We start from the raw sequence: 10,755 nt of genomic DNA on the forward strand, positions 1-10,755 counted from the left end.
GGCCCTTCAATTTTTTTGATCCAAAGAGCTAATAAGCTAAAATAAATAAATAAAACAAGTTTATGAGTCAGCACTTTTTGGATTACAAGCAGATCGGCGATGAATGAGGCACAGATTTGTCCCACTCACCAGCTTCTGGAAGCATCAGATTCCTGCATAGTTCAGGGTTATTTTAGCTCCATTGAGTCCAATATTAAATCCATGGTTCACGAAATTCAAGACATTGAAAGAAGCAACAAAAATGTAAAGAAATTTATTAATAAAAGAAATTCAAAAAGAAAAACTGATCAACAAAAGTATAAGTAAATGAGGAGTGACTCAAGACTTTTGAACATTATTGTAGTGAACATAGCTTCAGAAAATGTGGAAAAGGTAAGACTGTACAGGAGTCACATGCTCAGATACACCATCAAAAATAGGGGTATGGAAAGGGTACATTGTTGTGCCTCAAAGGACAAAAATGACATTAACTCAGTGTAAGGACTGATATGGGATAATATTGGGTAAATGTCTGTACCTTTTTCGTTGTCTGAAAGGTGCAAATATGTTCCTTGGTAGTAAAAGGTACTCATTTGTACCAATTCTTTCAAAAGGCACATTTTTTATTATGATCTCTTTCACTAAAACCATCCATTAGCAAAGCTACTTCTGCAAATAGATTTCATAGTTTCCTTGTTCACCTTTTTGTAAGCACTGAAAGATCATTGTAAAATTATCTGTTTGATTTCAACAAATGAGTAATAAATTTAAATTATGTGTTAACTAATTAATTGTTTTTGAAAAGAGTCAGTGTGGCTGAAAAATGTTTTAAGCATAGATATTGGGATAACAGATGTTATAATAGCATTTGATAGCTTTTGACGCATACTATTGATAAGTTTGTAAAAGGTCGGCATTGTATTTGAAAAGTAAATAATTGTAGCAAGTATTTTTGAATTCGTATCTAGGGTTTGATATTTTGATGATCTTGAAATAAACACACACACACACACACACACACATATAGTGTGTATGAGTATCAGCAGCTATTGAAGCACAGAGAGGAATATGGGTCTTTTAAGACACACAAATCCCATTTTAATCAGTGTGTAAAAATTTAAATTTTAACTATTGTTAACTTGACATGGATGCTGCAGGAGTTTGGGTCATTTCAGGTCAGCATGATATCTTAACACTCAAAAAATACAATTAAAGCAATCATTTGCAGAAATCACTAGACCAAAAGACTGAACTGCCTCTGTGATGGATTTTTAGCCCTTGATCATTTATGAGTAACCAAATATTCTACATTACATGAGAGATAACATAGAATGCTACAAAATTCAATGACAATAAAGTTTTTCACATAACTGAGGGACTCCGTTTTGGCACGGCGGCACTTTTTTTCCTCCCTATAATGCTCCAAAGGTACGTCATTCACCGCTCCCGTCTTGTCAATGTATAATTTTTCTGTATATCTTTGATATCCCAGACTTGAAGCTTTGTAACTTTGTAAAACAATGACTGGCACGGTGGTGACGTTTACCTCCCACCTACTGCTCTGCTACTAAAAGCCTCAGCTCCAATAACATTTTCTACTCAAACCAGAGATCTGTGTTTGTAGCATCTTTCTCAAACCCATCTGGTCCAAAAATGTGGGCAAAAACAGCAATGACGCTAGCTTACTGGGATATTCGTGGAGTAAGATATTGCTTTTTCTGTCTGTTTGGTTGGTATGGTGACTATTAACTATGATCACTTCTCTCATGTTCTGAAGGCTAATTGCAATTAACTGCTGTCGAGCAATTTGGCAATAAGATGTGATTATTCCATATGAAATTTCAATCTGATTGATCTTTGAATGTTTAATCAGAAGATTCTAGGGTTCTTTGCTTGTTCAGGGACCATAAACACACTTCGTAGTAATTCAGACAGTGTCAGGTATATAGTTAAAAAGGAATTTTATTCTTTTCTAAACTAATGATTATACATGACAAAATATGAATAATGAGATGTGATAGAGTGGATATGCGGTGATGGAATGTGATGTGTGAGGTGGTGTGGTGTAAGTTAGATATTTATCAGATCCTTTGTATCTGAAAGAGCCTGTGAATTCTGGGTGTAAAAGAATTTGTTGTCTGCTAACTAGAGAGTTGATTATCAATAAACAGCATCACACGCAATCTGTTGTGCCTACAAACCCTGGCGGAGACCCCCAGCAGATCCGGACTATCAGAAGTCGGGTGGACCTCACGGCACCGGGAGCTCGTAGATTAACTCCGATACGACCCATCCACTCTTGAGATGTCTCCAGGTCACAACAGTAGCTGGAATCAGACAACCATCACCGGTTACCAGAGTTTGACCCTTTCTGCTGGGGTGCTGATGAGCAGGCTCCCCCGCCCAACGCTGAGCACAGCAACCCACCACCCCAGACCCCAACCAGACGGCCAGATCTCCCTCCTAGCCTCCAGCCCCAGGAAGCCAAGCAACAGCAGAGGTGTGCTAAGACCCCTAGTCTCCCTCCGCCTGCTCTAATATAGTGTTGTGTGTTCATGAGGTGTATTCCATGGCTGTGGTGAGCAGGCAGTGTGGGCATCATCTGGCCTATGCCAGCTGATGCCACCGCACCACCCCACTTACACCCTCAGCCCTCTGTGTCTAAGTGCGGTTTAAAATTGGAAGTGGGCCTCCACCCCCCGAGGCAACCCAAGCACCTCCAGAGGGGGGCAATGGCCCCCCAGTCCCAGACACCCCCAGTGAACCCACCTCCAGGGAACATCTGGATACTCCAAACTCAGACCCCACCCACACCATCCCGCAGGACAACATCAACGGTCCCCCACCCTCGCTATGTGATGGAACCGATCAAAGGAGCCCAGAGAGATTGATCTGAAGTGGAAGCAGAGGCTAAATCAAGTGTAATATGATCTAACAAAAGATTTCTATACTGGTTAATGCAGACAGTTTCTCTATTTTTCCAATTCAATAGGATAGTTTTCTTAGCGATGCATATGGCAGTCAGAACCACGTGAACCACAGATGTTTCAACCGGGACATCGTCCAGGTTTCCAAGTAAACAAAGAGAGGGGGTGGTTGGGATATGACATTTGAGAGACTTTGACAGGTCTTCACACACTCTACCCCAAAATTCCTGGAAAGGTGGACAGGACCACAGTGCATGAATGTAATTGTCAGGAACGTTGTTTGCGCAGTGTGTACAGGTGTCAGACGACACAAACCCCATCTTGAACGTCTGATGACCTGTTTAGTGTACTTTGTGTAGAATTTTGTACTGAATTAATTGTAAATTGGAGTGTTTGATCATTTTAAAAGTTTTTAAACAAGTTTGGGACCAGAAGTTCTGGTCAAAGCTGACTGATAGATCCACCTCCCATTTTTCAATAGGGATTGCTATTCTATCATCTATTTTGGACAGTGTCTTATATACTTTAGACAGTAGTTTGGGGGGGTTTGAGATTATAGAAGTCTTGGTGGTGTTTGTAATTCTATTTTATTGAGCTTAAATTTTTGTTTGACTACAGATTTAATTTGGTGGTATTCTAAAAAGCTATTCTTATCTCTTCCAAATTGGGAGACTATTCTATTAAATGGGATGAAGTCCAATCCTTCATATATGTGTTCCAGGTATAGGATTCCTTTATTTTTCCAGTCCGGAAGGCTCATCATTTTATTATTTTGCAAAATATCAGGATTATTCCAGATAGGTGTGCGTCTGCATGGTACTAGTGAAGACTGTCATTTTAAGATACTCCCACCATGCTGTCAGAGAGGTGCTGATACTAATACTTTTGAAGCCTTCATATTTGCTTATGCTTGAGCTAATAAATGGTAAGTCTGAAAGCTCTATCGTATTGCAAAGTGTCTGTTCTATATCTAACCAGGACTCATCTAGTGGGTTATCTTGCAACCATCTTGGTATATATTGCAGCCTGTTGGCTAAGAAATAATAATAAAAGTTGGGTAGATCCAGTCCTCCTCTGTCTTTGGTCTTCTGAAGCAATTTTAATCTAATTCGTGGAGGTTTATCCTGCCAAAGGAATTTGGTAATTGAGGAGTCCAGAGATCTAAACCAGTCAGCTAGTGGTTTGTTTGGGATCATTGAAAATAAGTAATTTATTCTGGGTAAGACCATCATTTTAATTGTAGCAACTCTCCCCATGAGTGATATTGGTAAGGATTTCCATCTTGCTAGATCATCTTCCACTTTCTTTAAAAGTGGGATGTAGTTTAGTTTGGTTAGATCTGCTAACTTGGTAGAGATATTAATTCCCAGGTATGTGATATTCCCTGACTCCAATTGTGTATTAAGTAAATTGACAAAAGAGAAATTAATTAGTAGAACTGTGGATTTTAACCAGTTTATAGAGTAATCTGAAACTTTTGAAAGAGTTTATCAGTTCTATTGAATGAGAGAGAGAGACGATTGAGAATTCCGGAGAAAGAGTAAAACATCATCTGCATAAAGACTGATCTTATGTTCTATTTTCTTACACTTTACCCCTTTAATACCTGTTGTTTGCCTAATTGCTGCCGCTAGTGGTTCGATAAAGATAGCAAACAGTGAGGGGGAGAGTGGGCATCCCTACCTGGTCCCCCTCTGAAGACAGAAGCTAGCTGATATTTGGTCGTTTGTCCTGACACGTGCAGTTGACGAACTGTATAATGTTTGTAGCCAGTTTATGAAGAAGTTCCCAAAACCAAATTTATGTAGAGTTGCAAATAAGAACTTCCAGTTAACTCTATCAATGGCCCTGAAAGAATAAACAACACTTTCAGAGACTTTTACCAAACTTTGTACTCACCACAGATAAACCCATCAGATAACGAGATCGATGAGTTCCTTGATAGGATAACACTTCCTAAATTATCAGACAGCCAAGTTACAGTCCTGGACTCTAACTAACATCAGCAGAGCTCCAGGAAGCCCTTAAATCCATGACTAATAGGAAAGCTCCAGGTCCAGACGGGTTCCCAGCAGAGTTCTACAAAGATTTCTGGATCATTCTGGCTCCAATATTTTTCAGAATGGTGAGGGAAATCGAAGAGAGCGGCAGATTCCAGCCAAACATGAACTCAGCCAATATTAGTCTCTTGTTAAAACCTTGTTAAGACCCTGCATTTCCTACCAGCTATCGCCCAATTTCCCTTATTAATGTTGATCTCGAAATAATTTGTAAAGCCCTGGCAAAAAGATTAGAGAAGGTAACCCCCTTCATAATACACCCTGACCAAACTGGTTTCATCAAGGGTAGTCATCCACAAACTCACGTAGATTACTTAATTTGATAGATTTCTCTTACAGTAGAAACTAGTATATTATCTCTAGATGCAGAAAAGGCTTTTGATAGAGTTAACTTAATTTATATCTTATGAAGATGTGTATGAGTGTAGATAATGTTTAAACCAACCTTTCGCCGACCTTTGATCTTGCACAGCGTGCCCAGCCCATTCGCCTCCTGTTGGAGTACACTGGTACCAAGTACCAGGAAAAGTTCTATGTCTGTGGTGAAGGTAAATGACCTTTTCAGCTAACAGATAAGCAGGAATCATATTTTAATTAAAGATCTAAACCACATTTGTCTCACACAGCTCCTAACTATGATATAAGCAGCTGGTTAAATGAAAAACACAAACTTGAAATGGACTTTCCCAATGTAAGAAAGCTCTTCTTCAGTATGTTAATTTTAATGTGGGTTTTTAATTCATGACAATAAGATTTTCTACCCTTACGATAGTTACCTTACCTGCTGGACGGAGACAGGAAGATTGTGCAGAGCATGGCCATAATGAGATACATCGCTCGTAAGCACAATATGTGTAAGTAAAGTAGAAAAGTTCTTTTTTTTTAATCTCTACATATATATTTGATATTTTACAAAATTTTTGGTGTGGTTTCTCAGTTCAGTAACTTTGATCTGAAAACAGGTGGCGAGACGGAGGATGAAAAGGTCCGAGTGGACATTCTGGAGAACCAGGCTGCAGACTTTATAACTGGTTTTGTGAGGATTTGTTACTCTGACTTTGTGAGTACATCATCATACTACATCTGATGCAATTTCACACAACTAAAATCTCCAAAACAACACTGATCTCATGTCTCTGAAATCAGGACAAAATGAAGCCAGGGTACCTGAAAAGTCTTCCAGGAGGGCTGCAGCAGTTCTCTGGTTTCTTGGGAGACAAGAAGTGGTTTGCTGGTGACAAGGTAAGTTATTCTTATTAAAACACGAGGGGCGTCACCCGGTCTATGGTCAATCAGGTTTCCCATTTGGTCCAGAGAGCACAGAAATCACACACTGCACATTTACCTTAGAGGTGTGGTTTACTCATTTATTCAATACATTTGCAGTCTTCTCTGGTGAAAATCAATGCCATATGAGTAATTTTAAATAAAGCTATGATTCTTCTGTTCTGAGATGCAGAAGTCTGCTGTTGCTGAGGTGGGCTGAAAACAGCAGGATTACTCATTATTATTAATGATATGCACACACCTTCTGATCAGCTAACAGAACACGTTCAGCAAATGTTGCAAAGTCACTGTTAAAGTCACTAGTCACACCAAGACACTCTCTGTTCTCTCACTTGCTGCAAAAAAAACTTATTTAAAAGCCTTCCTGTGAGCGGGCACAAGCCAAGATGGGTGAGGCCATGAATGCAAATTCACAGTGTGACATAGATATGTGAGGATTTTCAAATCCTCCCATTTCATTGTTTATTTTCTATCAGAAGCTAATTCAGAGGATAGGTGTAGGAGACTGTTTTCATGTTCAGCCTGTATAAAAACTCTGAGTGACCGATTATATTCAGAAATAATAATTAAATTAAAGGTTTTGTCAGTCAACCACACCTTTAAGATGGTGTAATAACGTGTATAATAAGAAAATGTTTTGTTTGGACATCCAGTATCCAGAACAACTCAGACTCTGTTTGGTTAGATGAATGGAAATAAAAACACAAAATTGGATCATGAAGTCACATATTTTTGTCAGTTATAAACTTTGAGTTAAAATTCACATTAGTAATTTCTGTTTTCTTGAAAATAGATCACCTATGTGGACTTCGTCATGTATAATCTGTTGGATGTGCACAAGATGTTTCAACCTTCTTGCCTGGACGACTTTAAGAACCTCAAAGAATTTTTGGACCATTTTGAGGTGAGAACAAGCAGATGTTGTCTAATCCCAATGCTAATTTGGGGTCTTAAATGGGATTATTTCTGCATTATTCTCCTTACAGGACATGAGGGAATGAATAAGTATATTTAATGTATTTTTCTGTATCATTTATAGGCTCTGGAGAAGATTGCTGTCTACATGAAATCAAGCAAATACATAAAGGCTCCTGTCAACACCAAGATGGCTAAATGGGGGAACAAGAAGGAGTGAAAAATCATTCCTTTATTCAACAGAGAAATATTTGAGTTGAAATTTTCACAAGTACTGGCATATTTACAGTAGTATATATATAGTGTATTTGTTATGTTACTTATGAAATCTTCATCATTTTACCTTCACAAGATGATTTGAGTCCTTTCTGAACCCATTTTTAGTTTCTGAATTATGAAAAATAATGTACTTAATTTGTGAAGATGTGGAGGTAGAAATATTAAACATGACTAACTACAATGTCCTTTTTTCTAACTCTAATTAGGTGTCTTTTTTAGTCCACTGTTAATTAGTGAAATGTAACTATTTTCACCCCTTCATCAAATGACACCACTTCTTATATTCATTTTACTCTCAAATTACTTTAGATGAATGCAGCAATTGTTTGAAAATTCAAATATCCCAGAGATGTGCTAAATCACATATGTCAGAGCCAAGGCCCGCGGGCCAGATGCGGCCCGCGGAGCATTTTTATGTGGCCCGCGAGATAAATATCAAAAATATATTAAAACTGGCCCGCTGGCCGATTTTACCGCAAAGACTTCGACTCCCATGATGCTTTGCGGCATCAGCGCGGAGGCGACGTGCCCCCTCCTTTGTGTTTTTTCCAGCCCGAGGCAGTCAGGGGTAGTTGGGTGTCTGCAGCTCCGCTGTTTCGGACAAACTACACTCCTCTCACTCAGCGCCGAGTTCGCTCAGCTGTTTTCTGACGTTGAAGCCCAGAAACGGAGATTTTAGCCGCTCAGTAATGTGTTCATGACTGAAAGAGAAAGTTTTCAAACTAACGTCCAGACAGAGATGATATTTCAGCTATAACTCCAGCAAGCAGCGACACGCTCAAACCAGCACGGCTCTGTGGTTGTGTTTCCTTCCCGACACACAACAACGTGGTCAAGCTGCTCAGACATGTTCATCAGCACAAACCTATGTGAGCACCTGTTGTCATCTAATGTTGTCATTATTATGATGAAGATGAACAAAACAACAGGAGTTTCCTCAGCTCAGATCAGCCCCATGATGCAGGTGTCTGGCTGGAACAGATGAGCGTCACAGTAAACCAGTGGAGCAAACTGAGCTTTAAATATTTAGGTTTTATGCTCTTTTTCTGCTCCAAAACATGAAAGTTAACGGGTGAGATGTTGCATTTTCATTTAAGATAAAATGATATTTTTATTTTGTTGTTGGCCCGTGAGAAAAGATTTAACCTACAGTAAACAGGAAGTGGAAAGGCTGCAGATAGATAAATAGAATGGAAAATATCTTTATTGTTCCTCAGTGGGGAAAGCTAGACATCACAGCAGCGATGACACGTATTACAGGAGAAAAAAAGGAGAATAAAAAATAAGAAAAATGAATAAACAAGAAAACATAAATCCTGAATAGATTTTAAAAATGCTGAATATACCACAAGTAATGAATACCACTGATGCCTTTTATTTAAAACGGACTTGCTCGTGTGTAATTTGGTTATTCCACATTCAGTGTTAATGCAGAAATATGTTTGTTTCCAAATTTAAAGGTTCAAAATTGCATATATGTTGATAAAGAAATCGTGCAAATTTGCCGTCACTTTTTCAAAAAATATTAAGTTTGGCCCTCGACTCCGTCCCAGAGTTTCATTTCGGCCCCGTGTGAGTTTGAGTTTGACACTCCTGTGCTAAATTGATGTTTTAACATCCATACATCATCTCTGAAGTGAAGATCTAATGTTTCCATTTTTAATCAGTAAGCTCTTTTAGGCTCCTACTTTAGATTTTAATTCTTGTGACATGAATGAGGTTGAGAGAGCATTATAATTGTGCTGTTTGGGAAAAATGAATAACTTCTTAACAGCAGTCAGGAGAAGGGAGAGGGGATTATCACCAGGCCAACACACAGATGCTATTTTTATGTGTGACACACAATCACATAGACGCATCTAGGCTCTTTTTAGAATGATCAGGGATGCTTTTATTCTGAAATTAACTTGCGAAAACAAGTGAAATTATATTTTTGGGTGAAATGATTTTTCTCTTTAGATGTAGGTGTTTAGTCTGGTTAAGGAGGCTATAGGAATAAATTTTATTAAGAAAAAATTGATTTACTTATGACTAAACAATGCCTCTTTTGAGTCAGCACTTGATAATCACATGGGGCTTTGTGGGAGTCGGCATGAGTGAGCACAAAAAGTAAAACAAAGGTTGCATTGTTTGGTGAGTTTATATGTCGTACATTTTCCACAAATCTAACTGGAAATTTAAACAAATTAAATATATTCAGTTCAAAGAATTACCTGCAAAAATAACACACTCTGTTATGCAGTGACATTTCCCAAAAATAAATACACACAGAAGGTGGATAGTCTCTGATGCAAAACTGTACTTGGGGTTTGGACGTTTAAAAAAAATCTAAAATAAAAATGTGTGGAATAGTAATACTTTAGTTTTTTATTGACAAAATAGTTTCCCAGGACTCCTAGCATTGCAACATAAAAAATCAAGTTACCCTTAGATTGCGTGAGACCTTTAGGCTTGATTGTTTACTTTACTTTTGTTTTGTACAAAGCACTCCCAATAGCAACACATCGATGTGGACAAGTCATGACAGAGTCTAATATTTACCCAGTGTGAAGTCTCAGCTTACATTTAGGTTTCTGTGATGGAAAATTTCAGATTTGCTGGCTGTGGCAGATCTAAAATGTTTTCATGGGTGGGAAAAGGGGGCCTAAAATTTTTATGCAGGTTGGTAATGATTTGTGCAGAAAACCCCCATAAATAAAAATGGAATTAACTAAATTTACACAAAATGTGTCATCTTAGTCCTAAAATTTCTAGGACAACTTATAAATCAGAAAAAAATGTGCTTTTCAAAATAAATAAGTGAATGGAAAAAGACAGAAGACAACTTTTTCAAAATATTCTTATGGCTGATTTCATCAATAATGTTTAGGTGAGCCTCGCCCCTGCTTTGCACTGGTCACATAATTGTCATGTCTGTGAATCGTAATAAGCTGCTAATAGCTGCTTAGTCAGGTTGTTTCCACTGGGCATGGAGTGCTTTCCAAATGCTACTTGTGTTGTGTTCCAGAACTCCAACACATTTACTTTTTACTTGCTGGATGGATGGATGCTTCCAGAATACATCAATCAGTTCAGATCGGGCCAGGCAGGAAGTCAAACACAGCACCTAGCAGCTTTCAATAAAAGACAAATGCAGATTCCCTAATGCTTAATTAGTAAAAACAAATGTCAATGCCGGTAACACCTCTGGGGCTGAGGAAAAATAAGAAAAAATAAGACAAGAGCTTTTTGGATACACACTTCAGTCTTTCTCCTTATTGTGAAAACTGGTCAAATTTACAACAAGGGGGCAATTACCCCCGCATCCA

General features: G+C 38.3%; 1 protein-coding gene across 1 annotated transcript; it reads left to right on the forward strand.

The window, feature by feature from the left end:
- Window positions 1–1,427: 1,427 nt before the first annotated feature.
- LOC107390637 (glutathione S-transferase Mu 1) lies at window positions 1,428–7,406 on the forward strand. The gene is made up of 8 exons (XM_015967459.3): window positions 1,428–1,680; window positions 5,439–5,514; window positions 5,593–5,657; window positions 5,739–5,820; window positions 5,929–6,026; window positions 6,113–6,208; window positions 7,047–7,157; window positions 7,293–7,406. The coding sequence occupies exons 1-8, from the start codon at window positions 1,633–1,635 to the stop codon at window positions 7,386–7,388; spliced, it is 672 nt and encodes a 223-aa protein (XP_015822945.3). The 5' UTR covers window positions 1,428–1,632; the 3' UTR covers window positions 7,389–7,406.
- The last annotated feature ends 3,349 nt before the right edge of the window (window positions 7,407–10,755 follow it).

This window comes from Nothobranchius furzeri, chromosome 15 (genome assembly GCF_043380555.1).
Source record: "Nothobranchius furzeri strain GRZ-AD chromosome 15, NfurGRZ-RIMD1, whole genome shotgun sequence".
In the NCBI taxonomy this organism is placed as follows: Eukaryota; Metazoa; Chordata; class Actinopteri; order Cyprinodontiformes; family Nothobranchiidae; genus Nothobranchius; species Nothobranchius furzeri.